We start from the raw sequence: 21074 nt of genomic DNA, 5'->3' as shown, positions 1-21074 counted from the left end.
TAGCCCACCCTCAATTCCTTGAGGTAATGATAGGATAAGTGAATGCTAAGTCTCCACTCCTCATTACTTTAGGAAAGGAGAAATCCTTTCTATATTTAAACGAGGCCTGAACTTCCACTTTGACTACAATTGACAAAGTAATGTACTTGGTGTCTGGCACCACCATGTGGCAGCACAGGGAATTGCTTTGGTATGCATCGAGAACAGAACAAGTACTTTTCTCCATGTCTGCTAACACTCCCTCATCATGACCAATAGAATAACACATAATGACAGCATTATGTACTGCGGTGTGTGCATACTGTCGTGGTATTATCTACTTTGACGACGGAAGGTCAAATTAGGTGAAATGACATAGGCCTACTTTTCCAGTATGACCCGTCAGCACAGATCTGCAGTCATGGCCTAAATAACATAGGATAGACACCAACATTCTTGGCAGGAAGAGGATGTCCTTTTGAAATATGTGCCTCTGTCGAACAGCTAAGCGAACGTGGAAGAGCGGCGCGCGCCCGATGCCACTTGTGAAACTATGATAAATAGATTATCCATTTACACTTATTTACAATGTAATGATGACAGTTCAAACAGTCCCAAAATGCAACGGAAAGACGGGTCCGATAATATGATTTCTGTCCGTGGACCGCGACACCGTGACAACCGACCGATATCTTGACATTTAACGGCAAACGGGAATGCGCATGTAAATATGCAGTTGAGTTTGTTTTTGCGCGCCCACTAAGTGAAACGAAGGGCACGAGCAAAACCAGGACACGGAAGCGGACTGGGGTGGCGCAGAATCGAATAAACTCAGGATCTTAACAGTTGCGGTTATTTCCAACCCTACCGAGTTCGTTTATAACGGACGGTTCGACGAATGCTCGAATCTATTAAAGAGGTTAATTCACAGAAGGAAGACCGTGGAGGGTGGGCAGATTTTCAACTGCTATGAGGATTCTCAAATTCTTCATGGGGTACAGTTGCAGAACTCTATGTGCTGTGTAACGTTGGCTTTGTTTGAAGAAGTTGCATGAAACTGGGTATGTTGAAATGACATGCTGAGCTTTTTAACCATTTCATTATTTGCCTAATATAAGTTATTTGGCATGAAGTAGTAGAGCATATTACCATGATCAAAATGGACCTGCATTTGTGCTTTTATTGAACCTTTATTTAAGACTGTTGTAAGACGGACACAAATCACCACATGGACAGGCTGCACCCTTGGTTGTGTTGTTGAACTGTCCTAAGCTTAAAAAGTTTGTGAACTGTCCAAAGTTTACAAAATTCATATACCTTCTTTGCTTTATTTGAGGTCTAATGCGGTCCAAGGCAGAGCTGTGCCTACAGACCTTTTGGGAGGCGTGGGCTAAAAAGAAAAGGGTCACCCCCCAAAAAGGTTCCCCACAACCGCAGTCACAGACTGGTTGAGCAATTATTACAAGAACATGGAAAAGCAGCTGCACAACCAACTGAGTCTGTATCTGTAGACTACTATCTACATCTAACCAACTGAGTCTGTATCTGTAGACTACTATCTACATCTAACCAACTGAGTCTGTATCTGTAGACTACTATCTACACCTAACCAACTGAGTCTGTATCTGTAGACTACTATCTACATCTAACCAACTGAGTCTGTATCTGTAGACCACTATCTACATCTAACCAACTGAGTCTGTATCTGTAGACTACTATCTACATCTAACCAACTGAGTCTGTATCTGTAGACCACTATCTACATCTAACCAACTGAGTCTGTATCTGTAGGCTACTATCTACACCCTCTAACCAACTGAGTCTGTATCTGTAGGCTACTATCTACATCTAACCAACTGAGTCTGTATCTGTAGACTACTATCTACATCTAACCAACTGAGTCTGTATCTGTAGACTACTATCTACATCTAACCAACTGAGTCTGTATCTGTAGACTACTATCTACATCTAACCAACTGAGTCTGTATCTGTAGACTACTATCTACATCTAACCAACTGAGTCTGTATCTGTAGACTACTATCTACATCTAACCAACTGAGTCTGTATCTGTAGACTACTATCTACATCTAACCAACTGAGTCTGTATCTGTAGACTACTATCTACATCTAACCAACTGAGTCTGTATCTGTAGACTACTATCTACATCTAACCAACTGAGTCTGTATCTGTAGACTACTATCTACATCTAACCAACTGAGTCTGTATCTGTAGACTACTATCTACATCTAACCAACTGAGTCTGTATCTGTAGACTACTATCTACATCTAACCAACTGAGTCTGTATCTGTAGACTACTATCTACATCTAACCAACTGAGTCTGTATCTGTAGACTACTATCTACATCTAACCAACTGAGTCTGTATCTGTAGACTACTATCTACATCTAACCAACTGAGTCTGTATCTGTAGACTACTATCTACATCTAACCAACTGAGTCTGTATCTGTAGACTACTATCTACATCGAACCAAATGAGTCAAGCCTGATCCCCATAAGCTGGATCCCACAACCTTGCATGTATGTCTGTGTGCACATGACTGTGTATGTAGGGGATACATTCATTTCAGTTGAGGTATATTGGTTATGCCTCAAGTGAATTTCAGATTTTTTTGTTTTGCTCATATTTCCTGGCCTGGTCCCAGATCTGTTTATGGTCTTGCCAACACCTGTCATCGTCAAGCCAAACATGACAATGAGTGACAAAGAGTTGGCATGATGGCACAGACTGACACTCAGGCAGTTTTCTCCCTCTGTAACTTAACTTCCAGTCCTGCTCTAATTCTTTCCCCTTTTCCTTTCCACAGTAATTCCCACTCTGGGCCAGACATGTCTGTGATAGTGGGAGAGGGGCGGTTCATAGCCCAGAGGGTCACCAGAAGCATCACCTACTACTACACCAGCCGGACACCAGGGGGTGATACCCCTGCCCCCTCTCCTCCTACCATCTCCCCCACCTCCTCCCATCCAGACGCTCCTTTTCCCTCACCCTCCCTCTCCACCCCCTCCTCCCATCCAGACGCTCCTTTTCCCTCACCCTCACCCTCCCTCTCCACCACCTTGCTCCCAGACTTGCCCTCTCACCACAACGTTTCCTCAGTTCTCACCCCTTCCGCTTTGGATGTACCAACCCTCTCTCCATCCTCGCCCACCTCCTCCCCCCGTCCCCTCCTCCTGCTTTTCCCGTGGCTGGGCGCCCAACCGGGGGCCATGGCGAAGTACCGGGACCTCTACCTGGAGCGCGGCCTGGACATCCTATCTGTGGAGAGCACTGTGTGGCACTTCCTGTGGCCTCGCTGGGGGCTGGAGTATGGGGCTGAGGTCCTGGAGGTCCTGGGAGACTCTCGTTTCAAAGGTCGCCCCCTTCTGGTCCACGCCTTCTCCATCGGCGGGTACACCTTCACCCAGCTGCTCAGCCAGATTGTCAGGGAGCCACACAAGTACCCAGGCCTGGCCCAACGGGTCGTAGGACATGTCTATGACAGCATGGTGGTCGGGTCGCTGGGGCATATGGCTAAAGGTGAGAGAGGGGAAGGAAAGGAGGTAGGATTGTCAGTTTGGATTATTACTCTGAGAGAGGAGAGGGATCTGCTACTGAGACGGTGTGTGGGTGTGTGTATGGATTAGTTTGTGTATGGGTTAGTTTGTGTATGGGTTAGTTTGTGTATGGGTTAGTTTGTGTATGGGTTAGTTTGTGTGTGTATGGGTTAGTTTGTGTATGGATGTGTGTATGGGTTAGTTTATGTGGATGGATGTGTTTATGTGTGGATGGGTTAGTTTGGGTTAGTGGATGTGTGTATGGGTTAGTTTATGTGTGATGTGTGTATGGGTTAGTTTATGGGTTAGTTTGGTGTGGATGTGTGTATGGGTTAGTTTTGTGTGGATGGATGTGTGTATGGTATAGGTTAGTGTGTGTGTGTATGGGTGTGTGTGGATCTGTGTATGGGTTAGTTTATGTGTGGATGTGTGTATGGGTTAGTTTGTTGTGGATGTGTATGGGTTAGGTTAGTTTGTGTTTATGTGTGGATCTTTGTGTATGGGTTAGTTTATGTTAGTTTATGTGTGTGTGTATGGGTTAGTTTGTGTGGATGTGTGTATGGGTTAGTTTATGTGTGGATGTGTGTATGGGTTAGTTTATGTTGGTGTGTGTATGGTTAGTTTATGTGTGATGGGTTAGTTTATGTGTGGATGTGTGTATGGGTTAGTTTGTGTGTGGGTTAGTTTAGTGTGTGGATGTGGATGTGTGTATGGGTTATTTATGTGTGTATGGGTTAGTTTATGTGTGGATGTGTGTATGGGTTAGTTTTGTATGTGTGTTGTGTTAGGGTTAGTTTGTGTGTGTGTATGGGTTTAGTTTGTGTGTGTGTGTGTATGGGTTAGTGTGATTGTGTATGGGTGTGTGTGTGTATGGGTGAGTTTATGTATGGTGTGATATTTAGTTTGTGTGGATGTGTGTATGTGTGTATGGGTTAGTTTATGTGTGGATGTGTGTATGGAGTTTATGTGTTATGTGTGTTTGATGTGTTTGTGTGTGGATGTGTATGGGTTAGTTTATGTGTGGATGTGTGTGTGTGTGTGTGTGTGTGTGTATGGGTTAGTTTATGTGTGTATGGGTTAGTTTATGTGTGTATGGGTTAGTGTTTGTGTGTGGATGTGTATGGGTTAGTTTGGGTTAGTGTGTGGATGTTTGTGTGTGGATGTGTGTGGGTTAGTTATGTGTGTGGGTTATGTGTGTATGTGTGTTGGAGTTTATGTGTATGTGTGTTTGTGTGTGTTTGTGTGTGTGTGTATGGGTTAGTTTGTGTGTGGATGTGTGTATGTTAGTGTGTGTGTGTGTGTATGGGTTAGTTTATGTGTGGATGTGTGTATGGGTTAGTTTATGTGTGTGTGTGTGTGTGTGTGTGTGTTTGTGTTTGTATGGGTTAGTTTGTGTGTGGATCTGTGTATGGGTTAGTTTGTGTGTGTATGGGTTAGTTTATGTGTATGGGTTAGTTTGTGTATGTGTGTGTGTGTGTGGGTTAGTTTGTGTGTGTATGTGTTTGTGTGTGTGTGTATGGGTTAGTTTGTGTGTGGATGTGTGTATGGGTTAGTTTATGTGTGGATGTGATGGGTTAGTTTATGTGTGGATGTGTATGTGGTTTATGTTATGTTTATGTGTTTATGTGTGTGTGTGTTAGTTTATGTGTGTGTGTGTATGTTATATGGTTAGTTTGTGTGTGTGTATGGGTTAGTTTGTGTGTGGATCTGTGTATGGGTTAGTTTATGTGTGGATGTGTGTATGGGTTAGTTTGTGTGTGGATCTGTGTATGTTTATGTGTGTGTGTGTGTGTGTATGGGTTAGTTTATGTTTGTGGGTGTGTATGTGTGTGTGTGTGTGGTGTATGGGTTAGTGTGTGGATTGTGTATGGGTTAGTTTATGTGTGGATGTGTGTATGGGTTAGTTTATGTGTGGATGTGTGTATGTGTGTGTGTGTGTATGGTTAGTTTGTGTGTGTGTGTATGGGTTAGTTGTGTGTGGATCTGTATGGGTTAGTTTATGTGTGGATGTGTGTATGGTTTAGTTTATGTGTGGATGTGTGTATGGGTTAGTTTATGTGTGGATGTGTGTATGGGTTAGTTTATATGTGGATGTGTGTGTGTGTGTGTGTGTGTGTATAGGTTAGTTTGTGTGTGTGTATAGGTTAGTTTGTGTGTGTGTATGGGTTAGTTTGTGTGTGGATCTGTGTATGGGTTAGTTTGTGTGTGGATGTGTGTCAGAGAAAATCATTTGAAATGTAATTAACCTTGACTGGTAAATAAAATAACCTGTGTGTGTCTGTGTGTGCCTCAGGCCTGGGCAAGACCCTGTTCCCTCGTATCGAGCCCCTGGTGCGATACACTGCTCTGCTCTACTTCTGGCTCTTCAAGTCCCAGACGGTGTACTACTACGACGAGTCAGTCCAGGTCTTCTACAACAGCCCCGTCACCGCCCGGCGCTCTTCTTCTTCTGCGAGAACGACCCGCTGTGCGACCCCGTCGCCATGGAGGCGATCCTCGACTTCTGGAGGAAGCGGGGCGTTGCTGTGGAAACCAGGAAGTGGAAGGAGTCTGTGCACGCTGCTCATCTGCGCTGTCACCCGGAGGAGTACCTCTCAACACTGGAGACATTTTTTCACTCGCTCAACACCGCCCCCCTCAGGGCTAAGATGTAAATGGTTCATGTGCTAATCACATTGAGGGGTTTGATAATTCAATAAAACCGGCAAACTCATGCTCCAAAACAAATGTTAGAACAGATGTTATAACAATATTATAACATAGTATAACATAGTGTAGTCATGTAGCATGTAAACTTTTATCCATAGAAACTTGTTTGACACATACTATATGGATCACGAGTGAATCAAACCCTCAACACACTAGTTTTACTTCCCTGTTGCTATAATAACAACATCCAATCCTAACTCCTAGCATGTGGTTTGACTGTGCTACGTATTATTATCTATTTGTACAGATATAGGATCTTAATTTGACCTGCATTGTCATAGCAAAATAATGAATGTTTTAGTCCATAATGTTTCTTGATCAGTGGTCAGGCTATTAAAAGTTGGCAACATGAAAAGTGCAGCACTGTTAATGTAATTGTGTTTGTGTGGGTTTTCTGTGAATGTATGTAAATCACGAAGCTCATCTTCATTCCCTGAAAAATTCTCAGCAACAAGAGTGATCAAATTAAGTTACTATATCTGTATGTGAGCTTACACAATATTGTCCATGACACAGTCCATACGCACCAGTTAACAGCAAGGGCACTGTGTTTATGGTGAAACACATGATAGACACAACTCACTATACGTTGATTCGCAAGGAGTGTGAGGGTATGACGAAAGGAAAGAAATAGAAAAACACAGGAGATAAGGAAGAGATACCATGAGAGAGGTGGAAAAAAGAGTTCATGCCTGTCGATTCAATGAGTAGCGAGTGCCAAACAATCTGTGGGGGGTTTCATATCAGGCATTTCTGGCACCTGTTGCATATTTCATCTACTTTGTATTAAACTTTTGAAGTCTGTTTTGGTCTCAGAAAACTGGGTGTTCTTTATGAGGAAGCAAAGGGTTAAGTATGTGATGACGAATCACGGCCAAGGGTACATGCTGTGACTGCACACACATGGGTCTGGCATTGAGGAACAACCTGTGCCTAACTTCTGGCACCGGCACAAAGAGACTTTGAACCGTGCATACATACAGGCACACACACACATGCACGTGTAACAGGGCAGAACTGTTGATATTGTGAATGTAGCCTTTTTGGATTGTCTGTCCCAGGTGTGGCTCATTGTTGATTTAAGGGTGTGGCCCACAGTATTTACTTAAGCTCTGTTTGTTTAGTCAGGGGTTCCCCTTTACTATGTTAAGGTCGTTGTGCCTTGGGTGTTTGGTAAATCCTGTCCTAGACTTCAGGCTACAGGAATAGTATAAAAAAAACAACTAATGGGTCAAATAGTATCATAATAAAATAGTTAGACTGTTAGACGCATGAACACTGTTGTTACACCTGGTCTTAGAGCAGTTTGATTATTCTGTAGGGAAATCCAAGACACTCCATGTAGTATGCCATGTCATGTTTAGTATGGTTGCATGAGACAGATGTTTACTTACGGCAACCATGTAAGTAGGGTAGCTGGATGGGTGGGCGTATAACATAAACGTCTAGCAACCCAAATGTTGAGAGTTCGAATCTCATCCCAGACAACAAACATTTTAGCTAATGATCAACTTATTGCTCCCTATTTTACCCATATATTTTGTATGTACGATGGAGGGTATGAGACCTCTTCAGAGGACCACCACCAGCCCCTACGATGGAGGGTATGAGACCTCTTCAGAGGACCACCACCAGCCCCTACGATGGAAGGTATGAGACCTCTTCAGAGGACCACCACCAGCCCCTACGATGGAGGGTATGAGACCTCTTCAGAGGACCACCACCAGCCCCTAAGATGGAGGGTATGAGACCTCTTCAGAGGACCACCACCAGCCCCTACGATGGAGGGTATGAGACCTCTTCAGAGGACCACCACCAGCCCCTACGATGGAGGGTATGAGACCTCTTCAGAGGACTACCACCAGCCCCTATGATGGAGGGTATGAGACCTCTTCAGAGGACCACCACCAGCCCCTAAGATGGAGGGTACGAGACATCTTCAGAGGACCACCACCAGCCCCTATGATGGAGGGTATGAGACCTCTTCAGAGGACCACCACCAGCCCCTAAGATGGAGGGTATGAGACCTCTTCAGAGGACCACCACCAGCCCCTAAGATGGAGGGTATGAGACATCTTCAGAGGACTACCACCAGCCCCTATGATGGAGGGTATGAGACCTCTTCAGAGGACTACCACCAGCCCCTATGATGGAGGGTACGAGACATCTTCAGAGGACTACCACCAGCCCCTATGATGGAGGGTATGAGACCTCTGGACATCTTCATCAACTCTATGAGCATCAGGCCAAAAGGATTCTGCACAGATGTTGTCTTATGTGTGTTCGATGCGTGAACACTAGATGGGGCCTGCTCTCTCTGCTGTCTCCTGAAGTCCACGATCAGCCCCTTCAGTTTGTTGACTGTGAGGGAGAGGGTATTTTCCTGGCACCACTCCGCCAGGGCCCTCACCTCCCTGTAGGGCGTCTCGTTGGTAATCAGGCCTACCACCGTTGTGTCGTTTTGATGATTGAGTTGGAGATGTGCATGGCCACTCAGTCATGGGTGAACAGGGAGTACAGGAGGGGTCTGTGGTTTATGCTTATATGCCCAGTTCCTCTGCTAAAATGAAAGCAAACAGACAGGTTAAGAAATTAGAAAAGTATTAGGAAATTAAATTAAAACTTTACAGTTCCTACAGTATCAAATACACCTAAACCAATCTAGTGTCTAATCCAAAGGCCAGTTAAGAATAGTGTATTTACATCTGTATTCAAAATTCCTTGACCTCACATGTGTGTGCTGCCTTCGACGAATTACCCTAGTCCTATCAAACATGGTGGATAAATGAAGAGTTTACTCAGGCCGTTTACCATTGGAGGCAAAAAAGTCAGTAACAGTCTACTTAACCGGGTGTGTCTTGCACATACATCAATGCAATAGGAGCTGGTTCTTGTCTACTTAACATTAGTTAATAGACTTTCATAGACGGATGGGTTGTTTAGCAACAAAACTGATGTAGCAAAACAGGCTGGGTTGGCTTAGAATCAAAGGATCCCTTCCACATTATTGAAATTAATAAATAAATGTGCACATTGAGTGTGGTGGCTTATTTCCGCTTTACCAAATGAGGAGAGGTACAAACTTCACACTCCAGTCTGAATTATACTTAAACTTAATCTTTAATAATAGTAAGAGCTTTGCAATAGCATTTGACTTTCAAAGATGCACCATCGCTAATGAACCATTGGAAGTCACAACAGAAAAGTATAAAGATCTTTTATAGCCAAGATACACCCCTCTCAACCTACATGACGAACCACATGTCATGTCTTGTTATGTCTGTTCCTGTCCTTTCTCTTCACTCTGTCTCTCTCTGCTGGTCTTTTTAGGTTACCTTCTCTGTCTCTCATTCTTCAGCTGTTCTACATCTCCCCTAACTAGCTCATTCACTCCTTCCCACCTGTTCTCTCTTCCCCCTCTGATTAGGTCTCTATTTCTCTCTCTGTTCCTGCTACTTTCAGTGTCTGATTCTTGTTTGTGTTTTTGATGCCAGAAGCAAGCTGTCGTCCCGTTTGCTTCCACCTTGTCCTATCCTGTCGGAGTCTGCCTGGCAGGTGCATCCTGCATTATTCTAACGTTCTTTTTGTTCCTTTGACTACGTTGGAAGAGGATTTATGCCATTCCTGTTTTTCATTAAAGAACTCTGTTTTCTGTTAAAACCGCTTTTGGGTCTTCACTCAAGTACATAACAGAAGAATCAGACCTAGAATGGACCCAGCGGCTCCGGACCCTTTTCACTCCGCCGTCGAGATCCAGGGAGCGATGCTAGGCAGACACGAGGAGGAATTGTCTGCTGCTCGACATGCCGTTGAGACCCTGGCCGTCCAAGTCTCCGACCTCACAAGACAGGTTCACCAACTCCACCTCGATCCACCGCCCACTTCCAGGGTTTCCGAGTCTCCGGAGCCCAGGATCAACAACCCGCCGTGTTACTCTGGGGAGCCCACTGAGTGCCGCTCATTCCTCACTCAGTGTGATGTGGTGTTCTCTCTCCAGCCCAACACTTACTCCAGGAGCGCAGCCCGCATCGCCTACGTCATTTCTCTCCTTACCGGACGGGCGCGTGAGTGGGGCACGGCAATCTGGGAGGCGAGGGCTGAGTGTATTAACCAGTATCAGGACTTTAAGGAGGAGATGATACGGGTTTTTGACCGTTCTGTTTTTGGCGAGGAGGCTTCCAGGGCCCTGTCTTCCCTATGTCAGGGGAATAGATCCATAACGGATTATTCTATTGAGTTTCGCACTCTCGCTGCCTCTAGTGACTGGAACGAGCCGGCTTTGCTCGCTCGTTTTCTGGAGGGTCTCCTCGTCGAGGTTAAGGATGAGATCCTCTCCCGGGAGGTTCCTTCCTGTCTGGACTCCTTAATAGCTCTCGCTATTCGCATAGAGCGACGGTTTGATCTTCGTCGCCGAGCTCGTGGAAAGGAGCTCGCGTTCTCCGTTGCTCCCCTCTCCACATCACTGCCACCTGCTGCATCACTGCCACCCTCCTCCGCCGGCTCGGATGCTGAGCCTATGCAGCTGGGGGGTATCCGCATCTCGGCCAAGGAGAAGGAACGGAGAATCACCAATCGCCTCTGTCTCTACTGCGGCTCCGCTGGTCATTTTGTCACCTCATGTCCAGTAAAAGCCAGAGCTCATCAGTAAAAGGAGGGCTACTGGTGAGCGCAACTACTCAGGCCTCTCCTTCTGGATCACGCACTACCTTTCCGGTCCATCTCCGCTGGCCCGGTTCATCTGCTTCCTGCAGTGCCTTGATAGACTCTGGGGCGGAGGGCTGTTTTATGGACGAGACCTGGGCTCGGGAACATGACATTCCTCTCAGACAGTTAGGGAGCCCACGGCCTTGTTCGCTTTAGATGGTAGTTCTCTCCCCAAGATTCAGCGTGAGACGCTGCCTTTAACCCTCACTGTCTCTGGTAATCATAGCGAAACCATTTCTTTTTTAATTTTTCGTTCACCTTTTACACCTGTTGTTTTGGGTCATCCCTGGCTAATTGGTCTAGTAATACTATCCTATCCTGGAATGTTTCTTGTCATGTGACCTGTTTAATGTCTGCTATCCCTCCTGTTTCCTCTGTCTCTACTTCACAGGAGGAGCCTGGCGATTTGACAGGGGTGCCGGAGGAGTATCACGATCTGCGCACGGTGTTCAGTCGTTCCAAGGCCACTTCTCTCCCTCCACACCGGTCGTATGACTGTAGTATTGATCTCCTTCCGGGAACTACTCCCCCGGGGTAGATTATACTCTCTGTCGGCTCCCGAACGTAAGGCTCTCGAGGATTATTTGTCGGTTTCGCTCAACGCCGGTACCATAGTCTCCTCCTCCTCTCCCGCCGGAGCGGGGTTTTTTTTTGTTCAGAAGAAGGACGGGTCCCTGCGCCCATGCGTGGATTATCGAGGGCTGAATGACATAACAGTTAAGAATCGTTATCCGCTTCCTCTTATGTCTTCAGCCTTCGAGATCCTGCAGGGAGCCAGGTTTTTCACCAAATTGGACCTTCGTAACGCCTACCATCTCGTGCGCATCAGGGAGGGGGACGAGTGGAAGACGGCGTTTAACACTCCGTTAGGGCACTTTGAATACCGGGTTCTTCCTTTCGGCCTCGTTAACGCTCCAGCTGTCTTTCAGGCACTAGTTAACGACGTCCTGAGAGACATGCTGAACATTTTTGTTTTCGTTTACATGGACGATATCCTGATTTTTTCTCCGTCTCTCTCGATTCATGTTCAGCACGTGCGACGCGTCCTCCAGCGCCTTTTGGAGAACTGTCTTTATGTGAAGGCTGAGAAGTGCATTTTTCATGCCGCCTCTGTCCCTTTTCTCGGTTCCGTTATTTCCGCTGAGGGCATTAAGATGGATCCCGCTAAGGTCAAGGCTGTCATTGATTGGCCCGTTCCTAAGTCACGCGTCGAGCTGCAGCGCTTTCTGGGCTTCGCTAATTTCTATCGTCGTTTCATCCGTAATTTCGGTCAGGTGGCAGCTCCCCTCACTGCCCTTACTTCTGTTAAGACGTGCTTTAAGTGGTCCGTTTCCGCCCAGGGAGCTTTTGATCTTCTTAAGAATCGTTTTACATCCGCTCCTATTCTTGTTACACCTGACATCTCTAGACAGTTTGTTGTTGAGGTTGACGCGTCAGAGGTGGGCGTGGGAGCCATTCTTTCTCAGCGCTCTCTCTGACGGCAAGGTCCATCCTTGCGCGTTTTTCTCTCATCGCTTATCGCCGTCAGAACGTAACTATGATGTTGGTAATCGCGAACTGCTCGCCATCCGCTTAGCCCTAGGCGAATGGCGACAGTGGTTGGAGGGGGCGACCGTTCCTTTTGTCGTTTGGACTGACCATAGGAACCTTGAGTACATCCGTTCAGCCAAACGACTTAATGCGCGTCAGGCTCGTTGGGCTCTGTTTTTCGCTCGTTTCGAGTTTGTTATTTCTTATCGTCCGGGCTCAAAAACACCAAGCCTGATGCTTTATCTCGTCTCTTCAGTTCTTCTGAGGTCTCCACCGACCCCGAGGGGATTCTCCCTGACGGGCGTGTTGTCGGGTTGACTGTCTGGGGAATTGAGAGGCAGGTAAAGCAAGCACTCGCTCACACTCCGTCGCCGCGAGCTTGTCCTAGGAACCTTCTGTTCGTTCCCGTTCCTACTCGTCCGGCCGTTCTTCAGTGGGCCCACTCTGCCAAGTTAGCCGGCCACCCCGGCGTTCGGGGTACGCTCGCTTCCATTCGCCAGCGTTTCTGGTGGCCCACTCGGGAACGTGACGCGCGTCGATTTGTCGCCGCTTGTTCGGTCTGCGCGCAGACTAAATCTGGGAACTCTCCTCCTGCCGGCCGTCTCAGACCGCTTCCCATTCCCTCTCGACCGTGGTCTCACATCGCTTTAGATTTTATCACCGGACTGCCTTCATCAGCGGGGAAGACAGTTATTCTTACGGTTGTCGATAGATTCTCTAAGGCGGCTCATTTCATTCCTCTCGATAAGCTCCCTTCTGCTAAGGAGACGGCTCAGATCATTATCGAGAATGTTTTCCGAATTCATGGCCTTCCGTCTGACGTCGTTTCCGACAGAGGCCCGCAGTTCACGTCTCAATTTTGGAGGGAGTTTTGCCGTTTGATTGGGGCTTCCGTCAGTCTCTCGTCCGGCTTTCATCCCCAGTCTAACGGTCAAGCCGAACGGGCCAATCAGACTGTTGGTCGCATTTTACGCAGTCTTTCTTTTCGTAACCCTGCGTCTTGGTCAGAACAGCTCCCCTGGGCAGAGTACGCCCACAACTCGCTTCCCTCGTCTGCTACCGGTCTATCCCCTTTTCAGAGTAGCCTCGGGTACCAGCCTCCGCTGTTCTCATCTCAGCTCGCCGAGTCCTGCGTCCCCTCCGCTCTGGCTTTTGTCCAGCGTTGCGAGCGCACCTGGAAGGGGGTCAGGTCGGCACTTTGCCGTAACAGGGCGCAGACTGTGAGGGCCGCTAATAAGCGTAGGACCAAGAGTCCTAGATATTGTTGCGGTCAGAGAGTATGGCTCTCCACTCAGAACCTTCCCCTTAAGACAGCTTCTCGCAAGTTGGCCCCGCGGTTCATTGGTCCGTTCCGTATTTCTCAGGTCATTAATCCTGTCGCAGTGCGACTTCTTCTCCCGCGCTATCTTCGTCGCGTTCACCCGGTCTTCCATGTCTCCTGTGTTAAGCCCGTTCTTCGCGCCCCCGCTCGTCCCTCCCCCCCCCCATCCTTGTCGAGGCGCACCCATCTACAGGGTTCGTAAGATTTTGGACATGCGCCCTCGGGGCCGTGGTCATCAGTACCTAGTGGATTGGGAGGGGTACGGTCCTGAGGAGAGGAGTTGGGTTCCCTCTCGGGACGTGCTGGACCGTTCGCTGATCGATGATTTCCTCCGTTGCCGCCAGGTTTCCTCCTCGAGTGCGCCAGGAGGCGCTCGGTGAGTGGGGGGTACTGTCATGTCTTGTTATGTCTGTTCCTGTCCTTCCTCTTCACTCTGTCTCTCTCTGCTGGTCTTTTTAGGTTACCTTCTCTGTCTCTCATTCTTCAGCTGTTCTACATCTCCCCTAACTAGCTCATTCACTCCTTCCCACCTGTTCTCTCTTCCCCCTCTGATTAGGTCTCTATTTCTCTCTCTGTTCCTGCTACTTTCAGTGTCTGATTCTTGTTTGTGTTTTTGATGCCAGAAGCAAGCTGTCGTCCCGTTTGCTTCCACCTTGTCCTATCCTGTCGGAGTCTGCCTGGCAGGTGCATCCTGCATTATTCTAACGTTCTTTTTGTTCCTTTGACTACGTTGGAAGAGGATTTATGCCATTCCTGTTTTTCATTAAAGAACTCTGTTTTCTGTTAAAACCGCTTTTGGGTCTTCACTCAAGTACATAACACCACAGATCTTAGGAACAGTTCACAAAGGGACTTTATAATTGAGAAAGGAGTATCCCATTTCCAGATAACATTCGCTATAAATTATCGTTCAGTTTGGTCCCTAAGACGAGGTTCTAATCTTTTTCCTGGTACTTCATAGCACAGAACCATTACCTCATCCAATTGCATAACTCAATTGTCAACTCTAGATACTCCCATCTCAAGTGAAACCCCTTCTTGACCCCTCTCCCGGACAAGCTCACTGAGGGGAGTGAGCTTCTATGTCATACACTATCCCAGGATAAGTGCAACATCAGAGAGGACATACAATGGTTCCAGACACTACCACACACCTACTACCACACACCTCCCCCTATGCCAAAGGAGGGAGTGACTTGTGCACAGACATTGTGGAGACAAATACATGGCTCCCCATTAATCACACCATGCCTTCACATGATTTAAGAATAGGTAAAGACACATTCATATATGAAAACCATGTTTCATCCTGTCCTCTTCCCTTTCTGATATTCTGCATAGCACCAGAGACATGTAAAAGACAAGCCTGACCTCTCCCCTCTCTGGGCCCTAAGTGAATAAGCCCCAGCTGAGGAAGAAATGCAACTGCCAACAACAGAGTCATTAGTAATATATTCTAATAAAAAGTACATCACATAAGAATATTATGCAGATAAGCCATCTTAATTACTTATGTTACCCAACTAATTCTCATTCATCCACCACATGAGTACTTGTTGTCCCTCAAATACATCGTTACAGTTTTGGTTAGCTAGCTAGTGAATTTGAGCCATTATTTGCATAGACAAGAGTCAAAACACCTCAAAACAAGACATGGTATCGATAACAATATGTACAATGAGCCTATGATTCCCCACATGGCAACTTCTTGTCATTGTTGCTAGCTATCTGACCTTCCAGAATCATAACACACGGACATCTGCCCCATCGATGAGCACGCTTCGTCTCTGCGACGTTTATGAACCAGAAAAAACAGCAAGTGGGGTGTCTTACCTCTTCTTCCATCTCTGGTCCTATTTCGGTTGTCAAATGTTACCACAGCCACAAAGTCAAAATGGACTATATCATAAAATTACATGAAAACCACAAATATTTTTTTGGTCTTAATTTGAAGTTAGGCATAATGTTAGGTTTAGAATTCGTTTTTAAGAATATAAATTGTTGAAACAGGTGGGTTTTAGCCATAACTATGACTTGTGGCAACTAGATTTAGCAGATGCTCTTTTGCAGAGTGACTTAACAGGAACAATTATGTGTAAGTGCCTTGCTCAAGTGCACATACACATGTTCCACCTTGTCGGCTGGGGGATTCAAACCAGCGATCAACGATTAGGTTACTGGCCCAAACCTCTTAACCGCTAGGCTCCTGAGTGGCGCAGCGTTTTAAGGCACTGCGTCTCAGTGAATGAGGCGTCACTACAGACCCCCTGGTTTGAATCCAGGCAGAATCATAACCGGTCGTGATTGGGAGTCACATAGGGTGGTGCACAATTGGCCCAGCGTCGTCCGGGTTTTGCCGGTGTAGGCCGTCATTTTAAATAAGAATTTGTTCTTATCTGACGTGCCTAGTTAAATAAAGGTTAAATGAAAAAATAGAAATAGGCTACAGTACCCGAGGCCCCAATAGTGACAACCTGTATTTCAGGACTGACGATGCAGACAACCAAGGCTGGAATTGAACAAGCTGATCCATGACTGACGGAGAATCAATGCAAGTACAGTTTGTCGAAGTGATGCTCTTACTAAAACTATCACAGCAGCTTCATGCAACGATGTATAATCCTTTGTCAGTTTCTTCATTATAACAGGACTACTGGTAGGGTGCTGACAGTGAAATATAAGCAGACATTTTGACAAAAGGAGGCTATAGTCTGCTTTTTGGGCTCGGAGTTGCCAGGGACCTCGCAATACATGGCCCTGGGGCTTCTATATATTTTTTTTGGGGGGGGTGTACATCAGCTAACTTCCTGCATTGCAACACATTTGCAATGGTGCATAGAGAAAAAGGTGCAGTTTATAATGCTATTCTACACATTTTGTTATGAGGCTAAGAGAACATGTTGCAGTTTAAAGCAAATATCTGGGGGCTCCCCGACCTCCAGAAGGGCCCCAACCCAAAGGCCCTGGGGCACATTCCCCGTGGGCCCGTTCAGCAATCCGTCCCTGTCACAATAGGCACTTATGCACTGAGAGGATATGTACTGCAATTCTCACAATTCTATATGTAATGTAGAATGTCGATACTCACAACATGTCGATACTCACAACACCAGCTCCCTCCACTCTTTTAATGGCCTCCACATAGGAGATCCAATGGACTGCCCTAACATTTGACACTTCAACCTCATGGAGTGCCTACTCTTGACATCCACTTCTGCCACGGCAGCCATCAACCAACACTTCTGTTTCCTCTAACTATTTAGCGTATGGGTTAGTTTGTGTGTGTATGGGTTAGTTTGTGTGTGTATGGGTTAGTTTGTGTATGGATGTGTGTATGGGTTAGTTTATGTGTGGATGTGTGTGTGGATGTGTGTGTGTGTGTGTGTGTGTGTGTATAGGTTAGTTTGTGTGTGTGTATGGGTTAGTTTGTGTGTGGATCTGTGTATGGGTTAGTTTATGTGTGGATGTGTGTATGGGTTAGTTTATGTGTGGATGTGTGTATGGGTTAGTTTATGTGTGGATGTGTGTATGGGTTAGTTTATGTGTGGATGTGTGTATGGGTTAGTTTATGTGTGGATGTGTGTATGGGTTAGTTTATGTGTGGATGTGTGTGTGTGTGTGTGTGTGTGTGTGTGTGTATAGGTTAGTTTGTGTGTGTGTATGGGTTAGTTTGTGTGTGGATCTGTGTATGGGTTAGTTTATGTGTGGATGTGTGTGTGTGTGTGTGTGTGTGTATAGGTTAGTTTGTGTGTGTGTGTATGGGTTAGTTTGTGTGTGGATCTGTGTATGGGTTAGTTTATGTGTGGATGTGTGTATGGGTTAGTTTGTGTATGGGTTAGTTTGTGTATGGGTTAGTTTGTGTATGGGTTAGTTTGTGTGTGTATGGGTTAGTTTGTGTGTGTATGGGTTAGTTTGTGTATGGATGTGTGTATGGATTAGTTTATGTGTGGATGTGTGTATGGATTAGTTTATGTGTGGATGTGCGTTTGGGTTAGTTTATGTGTGGATGTGTATATGGGTTAGTTTATGTGTGGATGTGTGTATGGGTTAGTTTATGTGTGGATGTGTGTATGGGTTAGTTTATGTGTGGATGTGTGTATGGGTTAGTTTATGTGTGGATGTGTGTGTGTGTGTGTGTGTGTGTGTGTGTGTGTATAGGTTAGTTTGTGTGTGGATCTGTGTATGGGTTAGTTTATGTGTGGATGTGTGTATGGGTTAGTTTATGTGTGGATGTGTGTGTGTGTGTGTGTGTGTGTGTGTGTGTGTATAGGTTAGTTTGTGTGTGTGTATGGGTTAGTTTGTGTGTGGATCTGTGTATGGGTTAGTTTATGTGTGGATGTGTGTGTGTGTGTGTGTATGTATAGGTTAGTTTGTGTGTGTGTGTATGGGTTAGTTTGTGTGTGGATCTGTGTATGGGTTAGTTTATGTGTGGATGTGTGTATGGGTTAGTTTATATGTGGATGTGTGTGTGTGTATATAGGTTAGTTTGTGTGTGTGTATGGGTTAGTTTGTGTGTGGATCTGTGTATGGGTTAGTTTGTGTGTGGATGTGTGTCAGAGAAAATCATTTGAAATGTAATTAACCTTGACTGGTAAATAAAATAACCTGTGTGTGTCTGTGTGTGCCTCAGGCCTGGGCAAGACCCTGTTCCCTCGTATCGAGCCCCTGGTGCGATACACTGCTCTGCTCTACTTCTGGCTCTTCAAGTCCCAGACGGTGTACTACTACGACGAGTCAGTCCAGGTCTTCTACAACAGCCCCGTCACCGCCCCGGCGCTCTTCTTCTTCTGCGAGAACGACCCGCTGTGCGACCCCGTCGCCATGGAGGCGATCCTCGACTTCTGGAGGAAGCGGGGCGTTGCTGTGGAAACCAGGAAGTGGAAGGAGTCTGTGCACGCTGCTCATCTGCGCTGTCACCCGGAGGAGTACCTCTCAACACTGGAGACATTTTTTCACTCGCTCAACACCGCCCCCCTCAGGGCTAAGATGTAAATGGTTCATGTGCTAATCACATTGAGGGGTTTGATAATTCAATAAAACCGGCAAACTCATGCTCCAAAACAAATGTTAGAACAGATGTTATAACAATATTATAACATAGTGTAGTCATGTAGCATGTAAACTTTTATCCATAGAAACTTGTTTGACACATACTATATGGATCACGAGTGAATCAAACCCTCAACACACTAGTTTTACTTCCCTGTTGCTATAATAACAACATCCAATCCTAACTCCTAGCATGTGGTTTGACTGTGCTACGTATTATTATCTATTTGTACAGATATAGGATCTTAATTTGACCTGCATTGTCATAGTAAAATAATGAATGTTTAGTCCATAATGTTTCTTGATCAGTGGTCAGGCTATTAAAAGTTGGCAACATGAAAAGTGCAGCACTGTTAATGTAATTGTGTTTGTGTGGGTTTTCTGTGAATGTATGTAAATCACGAAGCTCATCTTCATTCCCTGAAAAATTCTCAGCAACAAGAGTGATCAAATTAAGTTACTATATCTGTATGTGAGCTTACACAATATTGTCCATGACACAGTCCATACGCACCAGTTAACAGCAAGGGCACTGTGTTTATGGTGAAACACATGATAGACACAACTCACTATACGTTGATTCGCAAGGAGTGTGAGGGTATGACGAAAGGAAAGAAATAGAAAAACACAGGAGATGAGGAAGAGATACCATGAGAGAGGTGGAAAAAAGAGTTCGTGCCTGTCGATTCAATGAGTAGCGAGTGCCAAACAATCTGTGGGGGGTTTCATATCAGGCATTTCTGGCACCTGTTGCATATTTCATCTACTTTGTATTAAACTTTTGAAGTCTGTTTTGGTCTCAGAAAACTGGGTGTTCTTTATGAGGAAGCAAAGGGTTAAGTATGTGATGACGAATCACGGCCAAGGGTACATGCTGTGACTGCACACACATGGGTCTGGCATTGAGGAACAACCTGTGCCTAACTTCTGGCACCGGCACAAAGAGACTTTGAACCATGCATACATACAGGCACACACACACATGCACGTGTAACAGGGCAGAACTGTTGATATTGTGAATGTAGCCTTTTTGGATTGTCCGTCCCAGGTGTGGCTCATTGTTGATTTAAGGGTGTGGCCCACAGGATTTACTTAAGCTCTGTTTGTTTAGTCAGGGGTTCCCCTTTACTATGTTAAGGTCGTTGTGCCTTGGGTGTTTGGTAAATCCTGTCCTAGACTTCAGGCTACAGGAATAGTATAAAAAAAACAACTAATGGGTCAAATAGTATCATAATAAAATAGTTAGACTGTTAGACGCATGAACACTGTTGTTACACCTGGTCTTAGAGCAGTTTGATTATTCTGTAGGGAAATCCAAGACACTCCATGTAGTATGCCATGTCATGTTTAGTATGGTTGCATGAGACAGATGTTTACTTACGGCAACCATGTAAGTAGGGTAGCTGGATGGGTGGGCGTATAACATAAACGTCTAGCAACCCAAATGTTGAGAGTTCGAATCTCATCCCAGACAACAAACATTTTAGCTAATGATCAACTTATTCCTCCCTATTTTACCCATATATTTTGTATGTACGATGGAGGGTATGAGACCTCTTCAGAGGACCACCACCAGCCCCTACGATGGAAGGTATGAGACCTCTTCAGAGGACCACCACCAGCCCCTACGATGGAAGGTATGAGACCTCTTCAGAGGACCACCACCAGCCCCTAAGATGGAGGGTACGAGACATCTTCAGAGGACCACCACCAGCCCCTATGATGGAGGGTATGAGACCTCTTCAGAGGACCACCACCAGCCCCTAAGATGGAGGGTATGAGACCTCTTCAGAGGACCACCACCAGCCCCTAAGATGGAGGGTATGAGACATCTTCAGAGGACTACCACCAGCCCCTATGATGGAGGGTATGAGACATCTTCAGAGGACTACCACCAGCCCCTATGATGGAGGGTATGAGACCTCTGGACATCTTCATGCTTATCAACTCTATGAGCATCAGGCCAAAAGGATTCTGCACAGATGTTGTCTTATGTGTGTTCGATGCATGAACACTAGATGGGGCCTGCTCTCTCTGCTGTCTCCTGAAGTCCACGATCAGCCCCTTCAGTTTGTTGACTGTGAGGGAGAGGGTATTTTCCTGGCACCACTCCGCCAGGGCCCTCACCTCCCTGTAGGGCGTCTCGTTGGTAATCAGGCCTACCACCGTTGTGTCGTTTTGATGATTGAGTTGGAGATGTGCATGGCCACTCAGTCATGGGTG

General features: G+C 46.0%; 1 protein-coding gene across 3 annotated transcripts; it reads left to right on the top strand.

The window, feature by feature from the left end:
- Positions 1–538: 538 nt before the first annotated feature.
- On the top strand, positions 539–19642 carry LOC135515702 (uncharacterized). 3 transcript variants are annotated; one of them, XM_064939387.1, is made up of 3 exons: positions 539–974; positions 2809–3521; positions 18433–19642. In XM_064939387.1, exons 1-3 carry the CDS (start codon positions 949–951, stop codon positions 18792–18794), a joined length of 1101 nt encoding a protein of 366 aa, XP_064795459.1. In that variant the 5' UTR covers positions 539–948; the 3' UTR covers positions 18795–19642. The 3 variants fall into 3 exon arrangements, with proteins under 3 accessions (XP_064795459.1, XP_064795457.1, XP_064795458.1); XM_064939385.1 differs by lacking the exon at positions 18433–19642 and adding an exon at positions 5832–7051 and having other exon boundaries at positions 566–974; XM_064939386.1 differs by lacking the exon at positions 18433–19642 and adding an exon at positions 5832–7051 and having other exon boundaries at positions 572–1040.
- The last annotated feature ends 1432 nt before the right edge of the window (positions 19643–21074 follow it).

This window comes from Oncorhynchus masou, chromosome 27 (assembly GCF_036934945.1).
Source record: "Oncorhynchus masou masou isolate Uvic2021 chromosome 27, UVic_Omas_1.1, whole genome shotgun sequence".
In the NCBI taxonomy this organism is placed as follows: domain Eukaryota; kingdom Metazoa; phylum Chordata; class Actinopteri; order Salmoniformes; family Salmonidae; genus Oncorhynchus; species Oncorhynchus masou.
Note: the sequence above shows the minus strand (reverse complement) of the source record. Positions and strands in the feature narration are given on the sequence as shown.

What these genes read in the sequence shown, in the direction of transcription:
- LOC135515702 (XM_064939385.1), top strand. Translation starts at nt 949, where the DNA reads ATGAGGATTCTCAAATTCTTCATGGG. An exon ending in ATTCTCAAATTCTTCATGGG is followed by an intron (nt 975 to 2,808) that starts GTACAGTTGCAG and finishes TCCTTTCCACAG; the next exon opens with TAATTCCCACTCTGGGCCAG. An exon ending in GCTGGGGCATATGGCTAAAG is followed by an intron (nt 3,522 to 5,831) that starts GTGAGAGAGGGG and finishes TGTGTGCCTCAG; the next exon opens with GCCTGGGCAAGACCCTGTTC.